At 37.7% G+C, this 19,696-nt stretch overlaps 1 protein-coding gene across 1 annotated transcript in view; it reads left to right on the forward strand.

Moving 5' to 3' along the window:
- Positions 1–13,248, forward strand: part of LOC126101150 (RISC-loading complex subunit tarbp2-like) — a 68,502-nt gene extending 55,254 nt beyond the window's left edge. Inside the window, exon 3 of the mRNA XM_049911843.1 lies at positions 11,870–13,248. Coding sequence (XP_049767800.1) covers positions 11,870–12,985 — 1,116 coding nt within the window. The 3' untranslated portion in view covers positions 12,986–13,248. The remainder of the gene's footprint in view (positions 1–11,869) is intronic.
- Positions 13,249–19,696: the final 6,448 nt, after the last annotated feature.

Genomic DNA, 19,696 nt, shown 5'->3' on the forward strand with positions numbered 1-19,696 from the left:
GGTAAATTATATTACAAAAAAGTCAAAGGAATCCAGTGTAAATGTTGTAAAACTTCTAGGAGAAAGAAATACTTCAAAAGTGGATGGGTAAGTGTTTCATAATATTTAGCTCATATGTAATAACTGGAAAAATAGGAAACATCAATTTAGAAAAAAGTGTAAGTATAGTACAAAGGGCGTTCAAAAAGTTTTGCACAGTTGTCTCTGATTTTTATTTTTTTGCAGGAGGAGAATGAAATTTTTTGTGATCATACTTGGAACATTTAGCTACACCTTGAGCCTATTCAATGTTGCCTCCATCAGCTGTGACACATCTTTTCATGATGTAAATGCGCTTTGGTAAAATTTTGGGGATTTACTTTTACACCATCGCTCGACACAGGAAATAAGGTCTTGCTCACTATGAAATGTTTTACCACACAGGTGGGACTTCAGATGACCAAAGAGGTAAAAATCAGCTGGAGCCAAGTCCGGACTGGAGGGAGGATGAGGAACTATTTTCCAACCAATTTTCCCATTTTCTCCTGCGTCATAAGGGCTGTATGGGGTTTGACATTGTCATGGTGTAGTCTGATGAGCTGATCCTGAAGCTGTGGTCTGTGGGTCTTGATGGCACCGACGTGTCCTATGACAAACAGTAACGGTCCCAGTGAATTGTGGAACCAGCTTCTAAAAAGTCAATGAAAATTACTTTGTCCAGTAGAGAGAAATCACCTTCTTTAAACATCTGCAACCACCGCTAGATACTGCTGCGATCCACTGTGTCCTTCCCGTAAACAGGGAGCAACTTCCTGTGAATCAATGTGGCAGAGTCATCGCCGGTCTTGAAGAGGAACTCCAACACTGACCATTGTTGCAATGTGACATCTACTTCACGGTCCATTATCGTTGACCTGTAAATAAAAGAAAATACTTTTATACATCGACTTATAGCTAAATATTCCAAGTATGTTCATAAAAAGTTTCATTCTCCTCCTACAAAAAATAAAAAACTTAGAGACGACTGTGCAAAACTTTTTGAACGCTCTTTGTAGATGGAAGATCAGTGCTAGTACATACCCAAAATGTAAACAGTAAGAAGTTTGTGTTTGACATTGAAGAAGATAGCACTACCGTGTTAAAAATAACATGTAAAAATGAATTCTCAAAACTAACTCAAAATATACAAAGCGAAAATATTCGGAGATAGCTTTATGTCAAAATCTGCTAAAAAGGAGACAAGTGTGTCCATTGTTGTTAAGCCTGGGATGCAGTTTGGAAATGTGATCAATAGTATAGAAAAAGAATTTGCCAATTCTGCTGAAAGTGACTGTGTTGATTTGGAGGTCAGTCCTGTGTGAATAGTGAATTAGACTAACAAATCAAAGTTAATACACTTCTGTTTGGAGTTTACAAACTTATTGTTTTATTTAAACTGGTTGTAACTTGACAGGTAGCAGGCTGCACAACACCCGCCACCTCTACACCAATCAGTGTGTAGCCCTGTCAGCTACTGCATTGCAACTTCCACTGCACTTTGCTGCCTAAAACATGGTGCCAGCCAGTCGTCATTGAGCCATTTTAGTGAGAGGTTTGGTGATTTTGCTGCCTTACGATGTTTAATGAAAGTAGTCAAAAGAGGGGGCAAATGGAGGCTGCATACTCCTAAGAGGCTTTTAAAAAGTACTGGACATGACATTATTATAGGCAGTCAGTTGTGTGAATTCATGTATTGTTTGAGGCAATACTTTGAGAGGGGGGGGGGTGTTAAAGGAGCACCTCTTGTTCTGTTAGATGAAGTGGTGGAGTGAACTGCAGCTGCCCTATAAAACAGTGAATGATCAGCGATAAGTCGGCAAGGAGAAATGCACGAATGAAGAATCAGGTGAGTCATCTAAATTTGTGACACGTGGGAAGAAGAGGTACCTCAAGAAGAGGGTCACCAAAATACTCTTTCCAGGAAGATGCGATGCATTGTCAAATATACATGTGATGTTCAAGGATGGAGTATCTGACACTCAAACACCTACATGCTACCTTTCTAGCAGCATCCATTTCAGGATATAAATTGTCCTTGATACGAGTCATGACAAAGTTGGGCTTCTGTTATAAGTCTATTTCTGGCTGCAAGTTATTACTGGAACACAAAGATAGTGCAGCCTGGTGATGCTGCTTTCTTAGGGAAGTTGTAGTAATAAGTTTTGGTGATATTGTCTGGAATGCAGGACACAGTTAAAAAAGACAGGACAGACGATACCATCAACAGTTGTATGGTAGCTCTGATTGATAGAGGAAAAAGAATAATTTTAGCACATGCTGAAAATTCAAAAGGTTTCATTACTTATTGTCTGCTGGTATTATGTTCAAACAAGACATGCAACTACCACGAAGAGACGAAATATAATACTTATGTGAAAAGGTTTGAAGATTATGTGCTTCAAAACCTAAATCCTCCCATAATTAATGTAGATAATGCTCCACATCATTCTGTTGTTGAAGACTAGATGCCCACAAAGACAATGAAGAAAAGACATTGTTTGCTGGCTAGGGAAACATAAGATACTGCTTGATAGCAATTTACAAGGGCAGAATTGTTAGAACTTGTCACAGTAAAAGTCATAGAACCCTGTTGACATTATGGGTGAAATAGCAACAAAATGTAAGCATAAAGTGCTCAGATTGCCTCCCTACCATTGCCATTTGATTAAAATAGAACTGATTTGGACTCAGGTTAAACATCATATTGCTACAGAAAATAAATAAACAAAATTCATTTACTGAAGCAGAACTCCTTTTGTAGGGGGGACACAAGAAAGCTGACAAAAGGCAGTGAATCAGGTGGAATGAGTGACACAGGAAGTATGTTATAATAAAGGTTGTTACAACAATATGTTAAAGACTTGATAATACGTAACAATGGAAAATCCAGACAAGATAATGTCTGTCATTACAATCATCGACACAAATAGTTCCACGGATCCTGATTCTGAATTACATGGTGTCTTCACATTGTCAGATTAGTGTATGAGGTACTTCAATGAACCTCTTACTTCCGTCAAATCTTGAGTTAATGAATTTATTTCGATCTTTATTCAGTTCAATGAACTCCCATCATTTCCTTATGGTAAGTTAGATTGCATTTTAATTATACACTGAAGCACCAAAGAAACTGGCGTGGGCATGCTTATTCAAATACAGAGATATGTAAACAGGTGAATACGGCGCTGTGGTCGCCAATGCCTATGTACGACAACAAGTGTCTGGCTCAGTTGTTAGATTGGTTACTGCTGCTACAATGGCGTGTTATCAAGATTTAAGGGAGTTGGTGCATGAGCGATGGGCCACGGCACCTCCAAGGTAGCAATGAAAAGGGGACTTTCCCATATGAACATCTCAAGAGTGTACCGTGAATGTCAGGAAATCGGTAAAACATTAACACTCTGACATCGCTGCGTCCAGCAAAATATCCTGCAAGAACAGGACCAACAATGATTGAGGAGAATCATTCAACATGATAGAAGTGCAACCCTTCCGCAAGTAGCTGCAGATTTCAATGCTGGGGCCTCAAAAAGTGATGGCTTGTAAACCATTCAATGAAACATCATCGATACGGGCTTTTGAAACAAGAGGCACATTTGTGTACTCTTGACGACTGCACGACACAAAGCTTTACGCCTCACTTGGGCCCTCAACACCATCATTGGACTGTAGATGACTGGAAACATGTTGCCTGTTCAGACAAGACTCGTTTCAAACGTATTGAGCAGATGGACTGTACAGGTATAGAGACAACCTCGTGAATCCATGGACCCTGCACACCAGCAGGGGACTGTTCGAGCTGGTGGAGGCTCTGTAATGACGAGGGGTGTGTGCATTTGGATTGATATGGGACCCCTGATATATGTAGATACGACTGACAGGTACCATGTACGTAAGCATCCTGTCTTATTTCTGCACCAGTTCATGCCCATTGTGCACTCTGACAGACTTGGGCAATTCCAGCAGGACAATGTGACACCCAACAGGTTCAGAATTGCTACAGAGTGGCTCCAGGAACACTCTTCTGCATTTAAACACTTTCACTGGCCACCAAACTCCCCAGACATGAACTTCATTGAGCTTATCTGGGATGCCTAGCAACATGCCATTCAGAAGAGATCTCCACCCCCTCATACTCTTACGGATTTATGGACAGCCCTACAGGACTCATGGTGTCACTTCCCTCCGGCACTACTTCAGACATTAGTTGAGTCCACGCCACATCGTGTTGTGGCACTTCTGCATGCTTGCGGGGGCCCTGCTAGATTTTATGCAAGTGTACCAGTTTCTTTGGCTCTTCAGTGTATTTCATTTTGTGTAGACATCAAGATATTATTTCATGTGTGTAATAGTTTTCAAGACATGTGATAAGAAGGAAACTTTTCCGGATACAAAATTTTCTCCTATTTCTATACCCAGTGTAACGCCTGTGATGTTCGCCTGCTTTATTTCTTCATTAATAGTCCTTTGTGTTGACATACTGCATTGTTATACTGCCTGAAAAATGGGGGTTGGAAGTTCAACACTGACTACTGTAAATGATGTAGCCAACAGTTGCACAGTTGCTTTCACAGTTCTTTACTTTCACTGTTCACGGCCCCCAATATTACAGTTATATGGCCAGTTCACTATTGGTGAATGTTGATAAGCCTTATTAATAGGTTGCAGGCAAACATCAGCATACTGCTATAATAGTTTGTCATTGAACATCTATGAGCAGTAAAAACTTAACGACACAGTTCACAGTTCTTGCAGAATAATACGGTATGTGTGAATCTTTCTCAAATAATCTAAACAGACACTGTCGTTTTAACACACAGCCTATTTGTGTTATTCTACTGTTAAGGTGATGCACTGTTGTCACTTCAAACAGTACATAATTCCCCTCTGAAAATCGTCCATGGACTGACACAGTAGGGACAAAAAATCCATCTTTCATATATCCTCACAATAAGAGGCACTGAAACTATGCATTGTTCGATGTTTAAGTAACAGAAATTACAATTAAAACATGATGATCATGGAGTCCCATACTCCTTGATAGAGCGTAGGGGACAATGCGGGAGACCCACACTGCTGTACTAGGCAAGGTCCTAGCAGAGGCGGTTTGCCATTGCCTTCCTCCGACCGTAATGGGGATGAACGACAGTGATGATAATGACACCAAGTCATCTTGAGGCAGAGAAAATTCCTGACTCCGCCGGGAATCGAACCCGGGACCCTGTGCGCGGGAAGTGAGAACGCTACCGCAAGACCACGAGCTGCGGACAATTAAAACATAACTCGTTCAATTAACTGAATACATCGAAAAATTCCCCCTGTTTAATAGTTTCTTCTACCACAAAGGCTAGGCCGAAGTATTTGTTTAAATAATGAAATTAAGAGATATAGTTATACAAACAATACTTTTTACAAACCTGGTAATTATTTTGGAATTAATTAAGCACTGGCTTTGCTAATGTTTTCGAACAGAGACAAATAAATACTTGAACCCTAGTAGTTCTTCTTCCAAATGTTTATATTTGTTTATAAGTCAACAATAGAATCTAAGTCACGAAACAATTTCTAATTTCACCCTACAATAAAGGTATTAACTGGAATAGTCAAAATAAATTATGAAATTAATTACATACTTAAAACTAAACACAAAATTAAGACATGGTGATATTTTCCTTAAAGACTGAGGGCCAACCTTTCTCTTTTATGGAAATGCAGATTATACTCATTTATGTTGGTAATTAGGCAAAAATGAAACTAAAATAAATTTAAGGAGGCAGATGGCAAAACAAAAGAGGAAGTAAAAAGATCCAATCTTGCTTTGTCACTCACCCCTAATTAAAATGAAGAAAAGATTCTTGATAGGTTTAGAGATACTACTGAGAGCAATCTTCGCTCCATGATGCGTAGCAACTTTCCTTAGCATAAGACATTCAACTTAGCTTTTACAAATTAAATATTGACACAATTGCATAAAATCACCATTTTCAGAAACAAAACACTGTATGAAAATTTAAAATATTCATTGCGGAGACAGATATTTTGGTAAGAAGGAAAAAAATTATTGCTGAATAGTCAGTAGTTTGTGAGATATGATGTGATAAGTTTGAGGCTGTTTATGAAAGGAAAAATTCAGTCTGTTAAAAAAAAATTTGAAGTAGTCCTTGCACTAATTTAAATTAAGAACAAATTTCTGCCATGCTGAGAGAGAGAGAGAGAGAGAGAGAGAGAGAGAGAGAGAGAGAGAGAGAGAGAGAGATGCAATAGGTATCTATATTACATGTATTTGAGATCTTTTACTTGATTTTTTTGTGGGAGATACAGGCTTCACAGAGATTTTCTAAGGCTGTTGACAGCAATGTGCTGTTGTGGCTGCCTGTAAACAGTACTTGAGGTGCCGATGCTGCAACTTTGGACATTAAATGTCAAGTGCCAACTATTTTAAATAAGACTATAAGACGACTTTGTGTCAACAATTATGGGGAAGCTAGTTTCACAATGTGTGGACAACACTTAAATCACTCTGCTGGGAAGAGACTGTTACCAAGTATAAACAGGGGAAACTAGTGAAAGAAACAAGTTCCAACCAGATTTTGTTGAATATTACCGATCCAAAACAAGATTCAATATATGGTTCAAAGTTCCTTTACCGTGTGATCAAACTAGTTTAAAAAATGCTGTACCTGATAAATTTCTCAGTAGTAATTTCATTACGCATTTCAACAACAGAGGTCTGTCTGAGGAAGTAATCAGCAGACTTTGTCGTAAGCAAGTTCTATTAGAAAGTATGAAAAAAATCAGTAAAGTTAATATGACTAAATGAACATTGGCTTAAAATGGAAAATATTTACCTTCTCAGTAAACTTACAGGTTACCAACTTTTCATCCTGTATTCCAAAATAAACAGTGATGTCAGGCAGAATTTTAGGCATTCAAATGAAGAATGTACATGTGAAAGTTGGTGCGTTGAATTTAGAATATAACATGTTAGTAACCATCATAAAACACATCCTAGGGTACCATATTAGCTCTGCATTCCTAGCTAAATTTGAAACATTTTTACATAAATGAAAAACAGAAAGACTGTATAAGGTAATGTTTATATGTGCTGATTTCAACACAGATGTAAGGGCTTATGATAAATTTGCTTTGCTATTAAAGAATGTGATAGCCACAAATGGTCTAAGTGTGACTTACAGGAGTAACACTAACTTATCCATCGTGTATTGATAATATGGTAAGTAGTTATAATTATAGTGCAAAAGAAAAGTTTCTTGTAGGTTTAGGAGTATCACTATTTTTGTATTATTATCCTAAACCCTTGCCCTCAAACACCAGGAAGAGCACTCAAGACAGCGCATCAAACAAATTTATTGACATCTTATTCCTGCCTTGGGGTGCCACTAACCACCAACACCTCGCCTACCCCCAGGGAACCCACTTGTCAACCCCTTATCCTACTCGTGTGCTGCCTTACTGACTTTTTCCATCTGCCAATCCCCAAAAACCATATGACGATCACAATATATGGTACAGTACCATTAACTCTCGAACACTGATTTCCTACAAAATTGTTATCCATGACAATCATAACTGCCAAACAGTCTCAAATTTAATTTATTCATGTAGATACACATTGAAATTTAAGGGAAACAATTTTTGTTGAATGACTATATTAATGTTAAAATTGTTTAAAGACCAAATGTAGATTACAACTGATGCTGTAGCACATGAAAATACACAATATATCATGGACATACAAGAGTTTTAATATAATTACCTGTAGGATCTAGGTTTCCATAGCAATTCATCTGAGACAATGGTCTCATGATACGGTCCACGCTAGTATACCAAAGATAACACTTTTGTGTTAGTATATTTCACTAAAAGCAATGGAAATTGTGAAGCACATCAAAGCACATTTTCTACATGAGGTGGCTAATATTCTCTCCAAGCTCCTGTTACAAAGATTGTTATCCATCCATCAAAAATCTATGGTTTAAACATACTTGTAACTAAGCATTTTTACATACAGTAAAGAAAAGAAAAGAAAAAAAAATTACACAGGTTCCCCATAGCTGTTTTATTATGTACTTTTTGCAGAATAATTCTGTACTTACATGTAATTTTGTGTCTAGTGCCTCAAAAGAGAGAAATTCATTTCTAATGAAGAAACAATTTTTTTCAGATGAAAAGATTACAATTTTTTTGAAGGCTCCACAATGTACAAATATGTTTCATGTATACTTGAATGAAATGTTTGCCGTACACACATGTTAAGTTTGGTGATATATTATGTAGAATCCAGAATAAAGTACCAGTTGTGAAGCCTTTGAAAAAAAGGGTGTTGTACTCAACAGTGCGTTATGGCACTGGTGGGACAATTCTGTTCTTGGCCACAGTTTGGCAGTGGCCATTCATTAGGGTGGACAGCTAGTTGGTGATCATGCCCACATAAAAAAGACTGCGCAGAAATTGCAGCAGAGCAGGTGTATAAAAGACTGCTTTAACAGGTGGCCCTGCATCTGCTGGGAGAATAAGATGTGCTGGGTGGATGCTTCTTAGCCCATGCCATCTGGATCCAACACCCTCAACACCAGCTTCTTTGAATTTCACAGATGTGGATGGTCTGTGCAACAATCTTTCTTCTTGTAATTCTGCTGGCCTCAGTTGCTGCAAGCTCTGTGTCCCACGTCCACATCCATCTGTTCAAAAGCTTAGTCATCAGTCTTGTGTGCATGCCTGTCAATGACTTTTTTGGTTCAGTTGTTTATTTTACTGCTAAATTTCTTTCATGAATTATTTATATATTTAAATAATAAATGAAATAGTCTCTCTTTTTTCAAAGAAGTGGAAGCATAGTGGCCAGAGAGTGGAAGTTCAAGCATTATAATCATTGAAACAGGCAGGCCAAAAGTCTCTACAAATAGCTAAAATAGGTGATAATATAGAAAACGCTTACATTATGCCCTTTTATATACTTGATAACATTATTCAATCAATTATACAATCAACGTATTTATGTTGACATGAAGTTGTATTAAATTTTTAAAGCAATGTTGAAGTTTCAAACAAAATGCTAATTGTACTTGACAGAAAAATAAAAATTACAGTGCCTCATCGGCTTACTGGTTGTACTTGACAGCCAAATAATTTTTCAGATTTTCTGGAGTAATGTTGAGTCTCCCACCAAATAATTTTTCATCTGAGAAATTTACCTCTCAACATAATTGAAGCAAATCTGAAACACTGAACTGTTGTAACGTCTATTTCTACTGCAATAGGCTTGTTACCACGTTGAATTTTTGAAATGTTCTTAGTTATCAAGATAAGGATTTTTTGAAAACAGTTCTACACTTTTCTCTAACTAAAGGAAGCCATTTCCCTGGCACAGTCTCTAATATTTACACTGCATAATCTACAATTTTCACTGACATCATTGGAGGATGTCTTGTTTCTTGAAGCTGGCAGACCACTTATGACAGAAAAAAAACTCTGCCACATGGAAGTAAAGTAATTTCTCACTTCCAGAGATTAAAGATATTTCTTTACTGCTACAGTTGAAGATGCTTCATCCTCCAGAGTGACGACTGCCTTAGTTATGCTCAGGTAATTTGAAATATGGTACACTACTGCTGAAATCCATGTCCCCCATCTAGTTATAACAGGCTGACGGGGGCAGAGGTATATTTGTTGCACTGTCTTTAAATGCCTGAATACTTAATGAGGCTTCCACAATGAGATTCTTAATATTGTTGATATCCGGAAACAAGTCTTCTCTCTTTTGAAGCCCTATAAAAAACTCGGAGGCCATGTGAAACAGTGTTTGGATATAGTACTGTTGAAGTTCTCACAGCCTTTTTCGCATGTGGTGCAGTGTCTAAGATGAAAAGTAATCTATTGTTGTTTTGAATTTCTTCAAGCCACAGAAACTGTAATGAATTTGCAAATAACTGTGCAACAGTAGCACCACAGATTTTTTTTTTCCTCCAGACACTGTTGTAAGCAGCAGTGCTTTGTGATTCACTTTCTGAAGGCTCTAATGGTCCACCAGTGACATTGACAATAAAACAACCTGTAGGTTCAGGTGACTAGTCAGTTAAAATTCAGATCCTTTTATTTTTTAAATTCATGTTCAATGATTTTCATTGCTTAATCACAAGTCAAACGCAAATTGTGATTTTTCGACTCAATGTTGCAGCTGCCATTGGAAACAAAGAAATCTTGTTCCCAATGGCTTTCAAAAGTGCATTTTTGTATTTGGTTATATTTTCTGGTTCACTAACTACTCTCATATTTTGCACTGAAATATTTTACTGTCAGTAAAAAAGAAGGCTTTTTTGTTTACAGCATAAAGGATCACTTAATTTCGGAATGGTACTAGCTGTCTTGCATGATATCAGAATGAAAACTGAAAGAAAGAAAAATGTAGAACAATAATGAAACTGTTTTAGCTTCAGCACTTGTTGCTTTTGAAGGAGGTATAATCTGATAGGGTGCCAAGTAAACACAAGCAAATAATTAAGGCTGTTACCTACTCCTCTCTTTTTATGACACTCATTTTTTAATAATAAACAAAAAATAATAATAATAATAATAATAATAATAATAATAATACGAGGGCAGTTCAATAAGTAATGCAACACATTTTTTTTCTGAAACGGGTTGTTTTATTCAGCATTGAAATACACCAGGTTATTCCCCAATCTTTTAGCTACACAACACTATTTTTCAACGTAATCTCCATTCAATGCTACGGCCTTACGCCACCTTGAAATGAGGGCCTGTATGCCTGCACGGTACCATTCCACTGGTCGATGTCGGAGCCAACGTCGTACTGCATCAATAACTTCTTCATCATCCGCGTAGTGCCTCCCATGGATTGCGTCCTTCATTAGGCCAAACATATGGAAATCCGACGGTGCGAGATCGGGGCTGTAGGGTGCATGAGGAAGAACAGTCCAGTGAAGTTTTGTGAGCTCCTCTCGGGTGCGAAGACTTGTGTGAGGTCTTGCGTTGTCATGAAGAAGGAGAAGTTCGTTCAGATTTTTGTGCCTACGAACACGCTGAAGTCGTTTCTTCAATTTCTGAAGAGTAGCACAATACACTTCAGAGTTGCGTCGATCATCTCGAATGAGTGTGTTCGCACGCTCCGCCATTGCAGGAGTCACAGCTGTGCACGGCCGGCCCGCACGCGGGAGATCAGACAGTCTTGCTTGACCTTGCGGCGATGATGACACACGCTTTGCCCAACGACTCACCGTGCTTTTGTCCACTGCCAGATCACCGTAGACATTCTGCAAGCGCCTATGAATATCTGAGATGCCCTGGTTTTCCGCCAAGAGAAACTCGATCACTGCCCGTTGTTTGCAACGCACATCCGTTACAGACGCCATTTTAACAGCTCCGTACAGCGCTGCCACCTGTCGGAAGTCAATGAAACTATACGAGACGAAGCGGGAATGTTTGAAAATATTCCACAAGAAATTTCCGGTTTTTTCAACCAAAATTGGCTGAGAAAAAAAATGTGTTGCATTAATTATTGAACTGCCCTCGTAATAATAATAAAGCAATACAACACATTTATATTTATTTATATTAAAAAAAGAAAACACAAATCAGTTTTTTCGAACACAAAGATGTAAATCTTACAGATACTTGTTAAAATTGAGGGTAAATCTAACACATTTAAAAAGACATTCTGTCAGTTATCATCTCTGATGATGATTGTTGCATTTATTTTAAGTATTTATTTCATGAACAGTTGCACAAAAGTTCCACTATACTTAAATTATTTTAAATCAGACAGTAGAGTAACTGAACTATGTACTACAAATAAAATGTTTTGTTACAGGGCAGAAGTTGGAGGAATAATAAACATGCAGTAGATCTGCAGTGTCAGAATACTGATATTAAAGATCCTTTTGGCCTTACAATGGAGCCTTGGAGGCATTACAAGGACAGCACTGGTGGCTCAAATACACCAGTAAATACTCATTTCAAATATGAACATCATGATGATGAAGTTGAGGGCGAAGAAAATGTGGCTTGTCAGCAGACTCAAGCGACAAAAAATGTGATGGATATCCTGTCCAGAACTTGTTGCTATCTTACAGACCCAGATAATATGTCCGTTTCTACATATGACGCTGCAGATGAGATTTTTCCTTCATTTAGTGATCCTTATAATTCTTCCATTTCAATGACTGCAAACAGTCACAGACAAGCAGGATCACTTGCTTCAACTTCCACATACTTTCTGAAAAATAAAAAGCCAAGTGCACACTCTCTGACAGACAGTCCTGTAAACAAACTGGAAGAAGTGTCCAAGCACAATAAGTTTCCGCCCCCATCATATTCTCTGGTATCAAGAAAAGTAACTGGAAAAGGTTTTGTTGCAGTTTGTGAATTTTTGGATTATGTTGAAACAGGGCATGGTAATTCACAGAATGAAGCAAGGGAAGAGGCAGCTATCAAAATGCTTAAAAATTTACATCTAGATGATGATTCCCTCTCTGAAAATGATTATGGTTTTGCACATTCATTTCAATATAATGTTGTTAAAGAGGAGGATCAGAAAGGTTTGCAGGATGGGACACACAATAAATATAAAGCACCATATCTTCAGGGAAGTAATTTGAATCTTGAAGGGTTTGAGCACTGCCAGAGAGACCAGCTTCAGCAGGAGTCTGACAGAGGCTCACGCTATCCACTTCCAGAATTTTCTCTGAAACCGACAGGTAACAAACAATATGTATTTCTTGTGCAGTCAATCGCATCAAAAATGAACTTTGAAGTTAAATATGAAATTTTACCGCATCGTACAAGCAACGATTTAGCCCAGTGTGTGGTCCACCTCTATAAGGATCCCCCTATAGTGTGCTATGGATCCGCTAAATCTGAAAATAAGGCAAAATCTTCTGCAGCTCGGTGTGCATTTGAATACCTAAAGATAGTATATCAAAAGTAAGAAGTGCATTATAAAATAAACAATGTGTATTAGATTCTGTGATACTAACTTTTCTACCTGGGAATCAGTTTGTCTGTGATTGATAGTAAATGCTGGTCTATAAATTGCACAAAAAATTATGCTGTTTGAAGTTTTTTTTGTCAGTTTCAAGACAAACTTGCTTTGAACATGCCAGAGTACCTGGTTGCACAGTGCAAGTGTATTATATTGTGAGAGTGTATGTATTTTTGGAATTGTTATTCAAATAAAGTGCTGTTTTTGTACAGGCTTTGTGTACTATTATTTTTTGTAATTTTATTATGCTTTAGTGTACTGTTCATATTTACCAGTGACATGATTTTCTAGTAATTTCCTTTAAGAAAAGGAATACCAGATCTTGTAAAATTTGAATTTCAAGCAGTAACTAGAAAAGTAAATCTAAAAGTGTTGGGTAACACTTACGGAAACACTCCATGAAATTCTCATATAATCTGCAGCAGTGTTAACCAGCTCATGTGGATAAGGTTTTGAAACTTAGGTAAGTATGCTACAATTTCCCTCTCTCTGACCTAGGCCCCCTGCTAATACTTGCCACATCTGTAGCATGCGGGCACTTCGGGGAGCTCATTATTGATTTACTGGATACGCGTTACCAGTTTGGCAATATCGGGTTTCCTGAAATGGGGACTGGTGAGTGCCGCCAGTCCTCTTTAACTATATGCCCTGGGCATGCTTTAACTACCATCGTGCAGTGCAGTGGTGGAACATTGTCAGGAGGATTGGGAATTGTGGCTTAACCACTCGTATCAAGAGTATGATACAAACCTATGTGGTTTTTTAAAATAATCTCAAGATGTGCTATGTGGTGATAAGATGAGTGGCAGTTGAGACACAGTAGTCATTAGCAGGCAACCTCTAGGGAACCTGCCTCAACTCAGTTGTAAAAGACTGGCAAGCAGGGCTCTGTCTGGATGGACCTTCATATCCCTCGCTGCTTGTAGGAATGCCACAGCATAAAAATTACACAAAATCACTCCCAGCACAATAGGTGTACTGCCTGGGAGTGTTCACACACTTTCTCTTCCAAAAGACTGAGTGAGGTTAATCCTCCTGATGATCTGATTGTATTTAGTAACAGGACTCAAGAAGTCATAAATCCGAATCTGTTTCTAGTGAGGAAGGAAGGGATTTGTGAAAATGTGACCCCTTTCTGTATTAAAGGCTTGGAAGGGCTTGCTGGTTGAAACTAACAAATCAAAGCAGTTGGAGCTTTTAAGGAACTCTAAGCAACTGAGTGAATATGGTATAGTTTTTAAAATTCACAGCTCTAACTCCAGCGAGAGTGTGATCACATGCTGAGATATTATGAACATGGATATCTCAGAATTGAAACAAGTTTGGGTGTCACGGGGAGCAGTCAATGTTGGTACAAAGAATGTGTAGTAATAATAGGGAGATAGAGGAGACCGCCAGTTTCATAATGACCTTCAGTTTGCCATGACTACCCGAGTGCATCATGGCAGGGTTCTGCAGACTTGGAGGTTGAACTTTACATACCTAACACTGTGAGGTGATAAAAATTCTAGCAATTTGGCCTAACAACATAGCGTCAGATGCTAAGCGACTTCCAGGAAATATGGGAAGGCAACATGCGAATATGGCACTTACTGCCAATCTCCAGCAATATGCATCAACTGCTCTGGGAGCCATGTAGTCTGGAGTTGAGATTGCCCAATATTCGATAAAGAATATAAGCCAATAAAGCTGCCCATTTTTGCCCCTTCCTACACTCTCTTAATGAAAAAACCTATCATCAGGGTAGAAATTTCGACACAAGTGATGCCCAGCTAAACAGTACATATCACCAACACCTATACCTGCCAAGGCAAACAGAGTAAGGATACAGCACCCCAGGTAGCTATAACACCAGATACAACCAATGCTTTAACACTGACTACGGAGAAGCCACAAAGAAGACAATGCCTCTGAACTTCCAGCTACCTTCTAAATTGGCCCCAGTGTGGATTGAGGAGGTATCACTACACACTCGTAACCTGAGCCTGCTAAAAGCAGCAATTCAGTGAGCTTTCTTACATAAGCAAACCTTGTGTGTATATTCTTCAATTTGGAAAGAGTCTGTGATACAATATAATATTTTGTGCAGCGTAAAATACAGTCATCTTTTGTGGCTTCTAGCACTCGATACCAAACTTAATGTTTCTTGAAGTTCATAATTGAAGTGTGTCTCTACATGAAAGTAAGTTTGGGCTCTTCCTAACATCAGGATCGACGAATCAGTTTAATCAAATCTAGTAAATATGGGGCCAAAATGGAAATGTACTTAAGAACTTGTTTATTCACATCACAAATATGCCAAATCACTGACCTTACAAGATCTGAGGCAATACTAGCCATATCATGGCTGTTGACACTGGTCCTTGTATGTTGTAACACTTGAAATATGAAAGCATTCATTGTTTTCAACAGTAGCGTTGAAGTTTATAATTAAAAAGTATTGGTTTACTAATATAAGTTACATAATTTAGATTCACAATTTGTTACAAACTTTCCAAAATAATTAACATGCTGAAATATTACAATTCTAGTCAGCGAATTACGTGAAATACCTTTCCACAATAATGTTTGCTTTAGAAATCTTAATAACATTTTAAACACGTTTTATTTTGATATTAACATGAATCCTACATCATTGCACTTAACTGAACAAAAATTAAAATCAAGTTTCTGTGTATGAAATTTTGTTAAGTACTGGTTTTAACATTTGTTTACATTTGTTGCACATATTTTCAAATACTGGCTATATTTTGTTGCATTTTTATTATATTTTGTCATAGTTACATTCTAGGTCTTTTAATCATATCAATATATTGGATTTATAATGTTAAAATGCATGCTCGTGTATTTGTACTGCTTCGCATAAATAATGCCCCCCCCCCCCCCCAAACACACACACACACACACACTCTTCATATGAGAGTTAGCAGTAGTATGCATCTATCAGATGAGGGGTATGTTATACAATAATTTTGATGTCTTGGTAACTACTATCAACTAAGCAGATTATATAAATTATTAAAGGTTACTTCATTTTACAAATTTGTTTCCTGCATATCCTTTCTCTTTTCCATAGTATCATTAGCACAATGGGACCTCTTATTCAACAAGTTGTCAGAATGCATCTCACTTCTCGACACACTTCAAATGTTTTGTTCTGCTCTGAAAAAACACGGTCTCTACCAGCTATAGTCCAGACAGAACACTACTTCAGAAAGCTCATAAGGTTACAAATGAGCAATGCACTGTTTAAAGTTCTATCTTGATATGTAATTAGTTTGTAGATGAGATGCCGGCCGATGTGACCGAGCAGTTCTAGGCACTTCAGTCTGGAACCGCGCGACCGCTCCGGTTGCAGGTTCGAATCCTGCCTGGATGTGTGTGATGTCCTTAGATTAGTTAGGTTTAAGTAGTTCTAAGTTTTAAGGGACTGATGACCTCAGATGTTAAGTCCCATAGTGCTCAGAGCCATTTGAACCATTTTTTGTAGATGAGATGTTAATACCTCCCACTTACAAGCCATCATCAGGAAAATCATACATTTGAAATTATAATAACTATTTTGTCATCAGAAAAGATTTGAGTGTAAAAAGTTTAGTTCTTCAAATATTCTTCAAAGGTGGTACTTCATATTAGATAAGTAACAGTGTATAACTTTCAATGTTTGTAAGTTTTATAGCTTATTGAAGTATGGTCTTGTCATATGATCTTCATCTCATAGTGAACTTATCTAAGTGCTGCTGTCATAAAGTATAGATCAATAATTATAATGGTATTTCTCCTCAAGTGTAATAAAAGTTGTATCTAAGTTTAGAGTGTTTCATATTTCTTTCATTTGTTCACATTGGAATTAGCAAGGGTGGGGGAGAGCTAAAGAGGGAAAAACTTCCAGAGAATCTTCATACATATGAGTGTGTTAATTTTCATTTGCAGATCAATGTATTTTATTTTAAAGTGGATATTTTTCATTTCATATAGTAAGTTTGACAATTAGTAAAATGAGTATTTGTTAGCCTTATGATATTGCAGGGTGTACCACTCAAACCTCCCTGATTTCAAGGACCCAGGAGAGAGAAACCACAGCGACAATGAAAAATGCACCACATTGTAGAGCATTTCAAAAAAATTTATATTCCTATGTCAGAAGTGCCAAGTATCATTATCAGAGTGCAGCATCGTCACATGAAGTGAAAACGGTGACTCCACAGCAGCGCTTGCAAGCAGTAGTGTGGTTTGCAGAAAAAATCGCCAATTACTGTGCAAAGAAATTATTGTCATGTGTATGAATGTGATCCACATGATGTGAAAACAATTAAGGAATGGTATAGGAAGTTTGTGGCAACAGGGAGTGTTCTGAAACATTCTGGTGGTGCACATTACGGAGTTTCAGAAGAGACAGGGGAGGACATCAGACAAATGTTTCTCAGAAATCCATGTAGGTCAATTTGTCAAGCATCTAGACAACTTGATGTACCACGATCAACATTGCATCGTGTAGTTCACCAGCATCCTCGTATGTGTGCTTAGAAAGTGTAAATTCTGTAACATCTGACACCAAACGACAAACCAAGCCGACAACAATTTGCTGCAGATATCCTGCAGAGTATTGATATGAACGCCAGCTTCCTGGAAAGATGTTTATTCTCAGATGAGGCGACATTTCATCTATCAGGAAGGGTTAATAGGCATAATGTTCAGATTTGGGGTTCACAAAATCCACACGTTGTCATTGAACATGTTTGTGATAGCCCTAAACTAAACGTCTGCTGCGAGATAATGCACAACAGAATTGTTGGACCATTCTTCTTTGCGGAACAAACAGTGAATGCGTCAGTGTGTCTGGACATATTGGATCAGTTTGTGTAGCCTCAGATACAAGGCTTGTAACCCAACATCATCTTTCAACAAAATGGAGCTCCGCCACATTGGTCAACGACTGTTTGCAAGTTCCTGGATACAAAATTTCCCAATCGATGAATTGGATGCAGAGGACCTATTGCCTAGCCACCATGTTCACCCAACAATACACCGCTTGATTTCTTCACGTGAGGATTCGGGAAGGACCGCGTGTATGTTACCAAAGTAGATTATATTCGTACATTGTGATATTTTATCACTAATGCAATTGCAACAATAATAGAGGAAATATTACAAAGAACTTTGCAAGAAATTGAATATAGACTCAATATTCTTCATGCTACAAATGGTTCACATGTAGAGGTGTATTGATGATGAATAAATAAGTTCTTTGAGATGCTCTACAATGTGGTGCATTTTTCATAATGTAGGAACAATCAGGAAGGACAGATATAATGAGGTTAGCCCCTTCAGAAATTGTCGAAGTTTATGTACCATTATGTATATAAAGAAAAGTCATATATATGTTTGTTCTTACTGTGTAGAGCGTGTCCGCCGCTCGTGGTCTCGCGGTAGCGTTCACGCTTCCCGAGCACGGGGTCCCGGGTTCGATTCCCGGCGGGGTCAGGGATTTTCACCTGCCTCGAGATGACTGGGTGTTTGTGTTGTCCTCATCATTTCATCATCATCCAGGAAAGTGGCGCAATTGGACTGAGCAAAGATTGGGTAATTGTACGGGCGCTGATAACCACGCTGTTGAGCGCCCCACAAACCAAACATCATCATCATCATCATGTGTAGAGCGTAATTTTACAATTCCTCTCCATTTAGCACAAATACATCCTCATACAAATTCTAATCCAATAAGATAGCAATGTATTTTCACATTGTATCATTGGTATAGTAGTTCCAAACTGTATAATGTTTGTAGCATTAGTAATAACTGTAATGACTGTCATGATTTCATATGAGCATAGCAATCTCATTATTCAGTTCATGAATAACTTGTGTAGGTGTATGATCATATGTGTCAAAATGTTATCAATCAATACTGAGCATTTCTTACTAGATGTGTTTACAAGTAATAAAGTAATATGTGAATGAGAGTCTCATTAATTCTTGACATCTTTTCTTGTGCACAAGTATTTCAATACAAATGATAATCTATATATGTGTTCAACAGAACTTTTCATAGTGCACAAATTCAACATCATAAGCAGCTCTAGATAATCTAAGATTGACTAGAATGGCTCCATGTATGTAGTTTGAAATGTAAGCATCTGACTCTAAATGGCCTGAAATGTTCTGATCTCAGCAACTATACTTTCATAGCTTGGTTTTTATTTTAGGTGTGTGTTATCATTCATGTTTTATAGGACAGAATAAAGAATAATGTGACTCTGGAGACTGAAAATTTTGAAGAAAAAAATCAGGTGTCTAGGGACCTAATGTATGCCGTATACTTTATGCATAAAAAAAATGCAACCACCTGAGAGTCTACAGTAATTTTTACAAGGACATACAAAATTTCTTACACTCATTACATTATGTTACTACTTTTTTGTAATGACAAGTAAATTACCGGTTTTAGTTACATGTGGGTATGGCTTCAGCTGTACAATATTTCTTAATCCAAATAACTTTCTAGGCTTGGATTAATGGTCTAATATAAAGGTCAAAATTTTCTTAATTTCTTCACTAATTGACCTTGAATTTTCATTTGTTTTCACAAGAAACAGATCCCCTACCATAAACTGTGTTACTTTTACCCTGCTATCATGTCATTTCTTCCTAATATGA

The sequence above is a fragment of the Schistocerca cancellata genome, chromosome 9 (assembly GCF_023864275.1).
Source record: "Schistocerca cancellata isolate TAMUIC-IGC-003103 chromosome 9, iqSchCanc2.1, whole genome shotgun sequence".
In the NCBI taxonomy this organism is placed as follows: Eukaryota; Metazoa; Arthropoda; class Insecta; order Orthoptera; family Acrididae; genus Schistocerca; species Schistocerca cancellata.